This window comes from Salvelinus alpinus, chromosome 1 (assembly GCF_045679555.1).
Source record: "Salvelinus alpinus chromosome 1, SLU_Salpinus.1, whole genome shotgun sequence".
Lineage (NCBI taxonomy): Eukaryota > Metazoa > Chordata > Actinopteri > Salmoniformes > Salmonidae > Salvelinus > Salvelinus alpinus.
In genome coordinates this window covers 65,888,530-65,894,529 of record NC_092086.1, presented here as the reverse complement: position 1 = coordinate 65,894,529, position 6,000 = coordinate 65,888,530, and the positions used below count along the sequence as shown (strand labels likewise).

Below are 6,000 nucleotides of genomic sequence, written 5' to 3'. Positions count from 1 at the left end.
AGGATGCACCTTAGCTCTCATAGCAACGGGTCTGAATACTTAGTTAATGTGATATTTCAGTTTTTTGTATTTGCAAACATTTCTAAAAACCTGTTTTTGCTTTTTCATTATGGGGTATTGTGTGTAGATTGATGAGGGAAGAATTTAGGGGAGAATTTAAAAATCTATTTTAGAATACGGCTGTAACGTAACAAAATGTGGGAAAAGTGAAGGGGTCTGAATACTTCCCGAATCACTGTAAATGTGATATTTCAGTTAATTTTTTATACATTTGCAAAAATGTATAAAAAAACTGTTTTTGCTGTCATTATGAGTTATTGTGTGTAGATTGATGAGGGGGGAAAAAAGTGAAACATTAACTTCAATTGAATCACGCTACAACGCCGATCTTCGGCGCTACAGATTGAATCCAACCGCTACTGTACAGATGTGGACCAGGATAATGAAGAGATTTGAAGTCCGGAACATTGAAAACAACCGGACACATACTTTCTGTACAGGTCACAGCTTGCTTTATTTTTCATTTCAAACCTATGGGATGCACACTGAGAAACTACTCCAGGCTTTGCTACATATCCATCTACCAAAATCACAATAGTTCAAAAAGCGTTAAAAAAAAAAAAAAAAAAAAATGGTAACAGAACTAAACCACGCAGAGAAGCTTATCTAAAAATGTATCTAAACATTGCAGAACCAAGAGTTTTAGCAAAGACAGTGATATGCACACTGTTCCCCATCATCTCCACGTCTTGGGTATTTATCCCTAGCTAGGTCCACATATTCATGATGTGTACAGTATCTGGACTGTTTTCTAAAGCGAAACAACTGGCAATAAGGCCATTTTTTTCTCCCATTGAATAATTTTTTTCAAACGTCATGAAACCTAGCTACAACAATGCACACACAGAAACTAGCATGAATGCATTGGGCTTTATACAGCTTGCCTCAATGACGGAACTATGACATACAGTACAGTACCTTGAAAAGTGTTCCGTTATCAAACCGTCATGATAGAGAATACTTAGCTAGCTGAATTATCTGAATTATCTAGCTTTGCTCAGATAATTCAGGAAATCTATTGTATACCGGTGTTCATGTTCAACTTCAACTTCCATAGACGTACAAATCGATACTCACTTGGAAAAAACCTTTTTTATAAGAATGTATTCCAGTATGATTATGCACAGAGTGACATAGATATGCCTGGACTTGAATTAGAAACATGTTCCTAGTGTTTATCATTACATGCCTTCCACTACACACAGTCATGACACTACAGGAGGCCTAGCAGATAACAGGCGCACACATCTGAAAAATGAAGTTTGACTCTGTTAGTAGCAGCTCAGAAAAACGGACTCTGAGTGGATTTCAACATTGACCCGTGCCTTTGTACAAACAGTTGTTTGATATCAAATACAAAACAGCAATAACAAGTAAAAAAAAGTGATGATAAATAATAAATACATTGAGGGATGAGACATGAAAAGAGAACAGAGACAGCCGGGAGGGAAGGGAGATTCAGATATGGGCAGGAAGGCGGGTGTGAGAGTACTCTGAGCCGAGCAAGACACTGGGGAGACAGACACTCCCTGTTAAAAGCTTGGAATGGAGACGGGCAGACGAGGTGGGGTTGGTGGGAGGGTTGGGCAGGCAGACTCAGTGCCCGTCTGTGTTGGGCGGCTTGGCGTCGTGAGGCGCAGCGCCAGCAGGGAGCCAGGGAGAGACGGAGCGAGAGGTGGTCTGCTTGGCCATGCTGTAGTGGCTGATCACCGTATAGAAGCGCCCTCGGGAGTTGGCATCCTGAGCAGTGTAGTAGGCCTCCAGAGAGGCAGGGATGCACCGTTTATGCTGCAGGGGGGAAAGAGTGGGGAGGGTTCAATATCATACTCTCCTCATTTACACACTGTTGCACAGCACTAAGGGCTTTTTCTGGTGAAGAGGTTTTTTTTGTCCTCTGGAGAGCGCAGTGGCTGTGTCTAAATGAGATTTACTTCAGCTAAACATGCCTGTAGTCCACAGCAAAAACCGCTAAAGGTGACTCTGTACAGACAATTAACCAGTGTAGTTAACACTCTGTCCCAAATAGCACCCTATTCCCTATGTAGTGGACTACTTCTGACCAGGGCATATATGGCTCTAGTCAAAATACACTATATAGGGAATAGGGTGCCATTTGTGACACAGATTAAAGACCCTTCAGGGCCCACTCACCTTGTATATGAATCCGTCTGGGCAGCTGTGGTCGTAGGTAAACGCCTTGTACACCACCAGGAACACTATGCAGGCCAGGAAGGCCAAGGCCAGGACTATGAGGATAGTGACCTGCGAATGAGAGATATTGAATTTAATAGCTGCCGGCGAAGTCAGGTTTCCTGTCAAAGCGGAGATCTAAAACATCTTAAAGCAAGGTTCTGTTATTTAATAGATTCGATGGAGTTTGACACTATAATATCGGTATATGTTCAAAAGAGCACTCAAACAACTACTACCATCATTTGTCTGGTGACAAGGTGAGAGAAAACAAGTCAATATGCAGGATATAACTCATCATCATTTGTCTCCAGAAATGCCATCTGAGTAGAGGTAGAACGTGTTCATTGCCTGCCATATTAAGCCCAGTGGAGACGAACAGATTCAATAAACACCTTCACTAATTACATTTTTCACAACCCAGCAGCCAAAGTGGTCACAAAATGCAGTTGAAGCAGACAGACGCTGGGAAAAAATAGCTCCATAACCACATTCCTAAAAAAGACAATCCAATATGTCAGAATACATTACTTTCAATAGAGTGATCCAAATAAGTACATCTATATAACTACTCGATGTAGAAATGTGGTGCTTCAAATGTGTATTTCCCTGGTAGACAAGATGATTTTATAGTGGGAGATTAACATATAACAGGGCCGATTTTCTCCCTGTTCCTCCTGAATCTATGATTGGTTAATTAACATTATGCAAATGTAGGTAAAATGATAGCTGAGAGATGTTAGAATGGTTTTGCAATCTGATTACTTTAGAGAGGAGTGAAAGAACGTGTACACACGGCAAAGCTCTACCGTAATGTAAATGCGGTGGTAGACCAGTAAAACTGGTCTAGTACAGCGTCAAATCAAGTGACCGAAGGGCTATTTTCATCCTCACGTCCACAATTATTCATAATGCACCATAAAACCATTTTCCTGTTTCCAATGGCCTCCCTCCATATCGCCCATCACGCCATCTCGGCAGGATGCTAGGCTAGGGGATTTACATGTAGCTAGCGTGCTAATCAGCAGAGATCAGAGTGATTTTTTAAAAGGGGAGCACAGAAGCTAAATGACCAATAACTTAGGTGTTAATGTGAGGACACATGTTTGGTTCTGTCAGAATGTTCATGAAATTACATTTGCTTATCACACACCCTAAACATGTGAAATGGCTGCTTAAAGGGTATTAAGGGCTTTAACGGCAATTCTTTGGCAGTTATCCATATGACATATAAACACATTGTTCCAGTACGGGAGTGTTTAAGCATTCAATTGATAGCTTTTAACCTAGATTTGTAGAGTATTGATAATATTGACAGAAGCATGTGGTCTATTAATATTAATGATGAACTTTTTACATTATTCATAAACTCAATGAACCCTAAACCTCACAGGGTTTGGTTTAATGCCATGACACTAATTTGACATGCGTAGGCATTGGATTTTCTTGATCTATCTATATGTCCATATCTACAGTACCAGTCAAAAGTTTGGACACACCTACTCATTCAAGGGTTTTCCTTAATTTTTTACATTGCAGAACAATAGTGAAGACATCAAAACTATGAAATAACATATACGGAATCATGTAGTAACCAAAAAATGTGTTAAACAAATCAAAATATATTTTAGATTCTTCAAAGTAGCCATCCTTTGCCTTGATGACAGCTTCGCACAATCTTGGCATTCTCTCATCCAGCTTAATGAGGTAGTCACCTGGAATGCATGTCAATTAACACGAGGGCTTTGTTAAAAGTTAATTTGTGGAATTTCTTTCCTATATTTCCGGCGCCGAAAAGAGATGGCTGCCTCGCTTCGTGTTCCTTGGAAAATATGCAGTATTTTGTTTTTTTACGTGTTATTTCTTACATCGGTACCCCGGGTAATCTTAGGTTTCATTACATACAGTCGGGAGGAACTACTGAACATACGATTAACGTCAACTCATCATCGTTCCTACCAGGAATATGACTTTCCCGAAACGGATCCAGTGTTTTGCCTTCCACACAATACAATGGATCTGATCCCAGCCGGCGACCCTGTGCGACGCCGAAAAAGGGGAAAACGTGGCGGTCTCGTGGTCAGGCTTCGGAGACGGGCACATCGCGCTCCACTCCCTAGCATACTACTCGCCAATGTCCAGTCTCTTGACAATAAGGTTGATGAAATCCGAGCACGGGTAGCATTCCAGAGAGACATCAGGGATTGCAACGTGCTCTGCTTCACGGAAACATGGCTAACTCAAGGGACGCTAACGGAGTCGGTGCAGCCAGCTGGTTTCTTCATGCATCGCGCCGACAGAAACAAACATCTTTCCGGTAAGAAGAGGGGCGGGGGGGTATGCCTTATGATTAACGAGAAGTGGTGTGATCATCATAACAACACACAAGAACTCAAGTCGTTCTGTTCACCTGATCTAGAACTCCTCACAATCAAATGTCGACCGCATTATCTACCAAGGGAATTCTCGTCAATCATAATCACAGCCGTATACATTCCCCCCCAAGCAGACACAGATGGCCCTGAACGAACTTTATCTGACTCTTTGTAAACTGGAAACCACACACCCTGAGGCTGCATTCATCGTAGCTGGGGATTTTAACAAGGCTAATCTAAAAACAAAACTCCCTAAATTCTATCAGCATATCGATTGTGCTACCAGGGCTGGAAAAACACTAGACCATTGTTATACTAATTTCCGCGACGCTTATAAGGCCCTCCCCCGCCCCCCTTTCGGAAAAGCTGACCACGACTCCATTTTGTTGATTCCAGCCTACAAACAAAAACTCAAACAACAAGCTCCCGCGCTCAGGTCTGTTCAACGCTGGTCCGACCAATCTGAATCCACGCTTCAAGACTGCTTCGATCACGCGGATTGGAATATGTTCCGCATCGCGTCCAACAACAATATTGACGAATATGCTGATTCGGTGAGCGAGTTCATTAGGAAGTGCATTGACGATGTCGTACCCACAGCAACGGTAAAAACATTCCCAAACCAGAAACCGTGGATTGACGGCAGCATTCGCGTGAAACTGAAAGCGCGAACCACTGCTTTTAACCAGGGCAAGGTGACCGGAAGCATGACCGAATACAAACAGTGTAGCTATTCTCTCCGCAAGGCAATCAAACAGGCTAAGTCTCAGTACAGAGACAAAATCGAGTCGAAATTCAACAGCTCAGACACAAGAGGTATGTGGCAGGGTCTACAGTCAATCACGGATTACAAAAAGAAAACCAGCCCCGTCGAGGACCAGGATGTCTTGCTCCCAGACAGGCTAAACAACTTTTTTGCCCGCTTTGAGGACAATACAGTGCCACTGACACGGCCCCCTACCAAAACCTGCGGGCTCTCCTTCACTGCAGCCGAGGTGAGTAAAACATTTAAACGTGTTAACCCTCGCAAGGCTGCAGGCCCAGACGGCATTCCCAGCCGCGTCCTCAGAGCATGCGCAGACCAGCTGGCTGGTGTGTTTACGGACATATTCAATCAATCCTTATCCCAGTCTGCTGTTCCCACATGCTTCAAGAGGGCCACCATTGTTCCTGTTCCCAAGAAAGCTAAGGTAACTGAGCTAAACGACTACCGCCCCGTAGCACTCACTTCCGTCATCATGAAGTGCTTTGAGAGACTAGTCAAGGACCATATCACCTCCACCCTACCGGACACCCTAGACCCACTCCAATTTGCTTACCGACCCAATAGGTCCACAGACGACGCAATCGCAACCACACTGCACACTGCCCTAAC

General features: G+C 43.2%; 1 protein-coding gene across 2 annotated transcripts in view; it reads right to left on the bottom strand.

Moving 5' to 3' along the window:
- Positions 1-489: 489 nt before the first annotated feature.
- Positions 490-6,000, bottom strand: part of LOC139583485 (neuronal vesicle trafficking-associated protein 2-like) — a 38,101-nt gene continuing 32,590 nt past the window's right edge. For both annotated transcript variants that reach the window (XM_071414621.1, XM_071414631.1), the window contains exons 4-5: positions 2,212-2,322; positions 490-1,848 (exon numbers count right to left, since the gene is read on the bottom strand). In XM_071414621.1, coding sequence (XP_071270722.1) covers positions 1,657-1,848; positions 2,212-2,322 — 303 coding nt within the window. In that variant the 3' untranslated portion in view covers positions 490-1,656. The remainder of the gene's footprint in view (positions 1,849-2,211; positions 2,323-6,000) is intronic.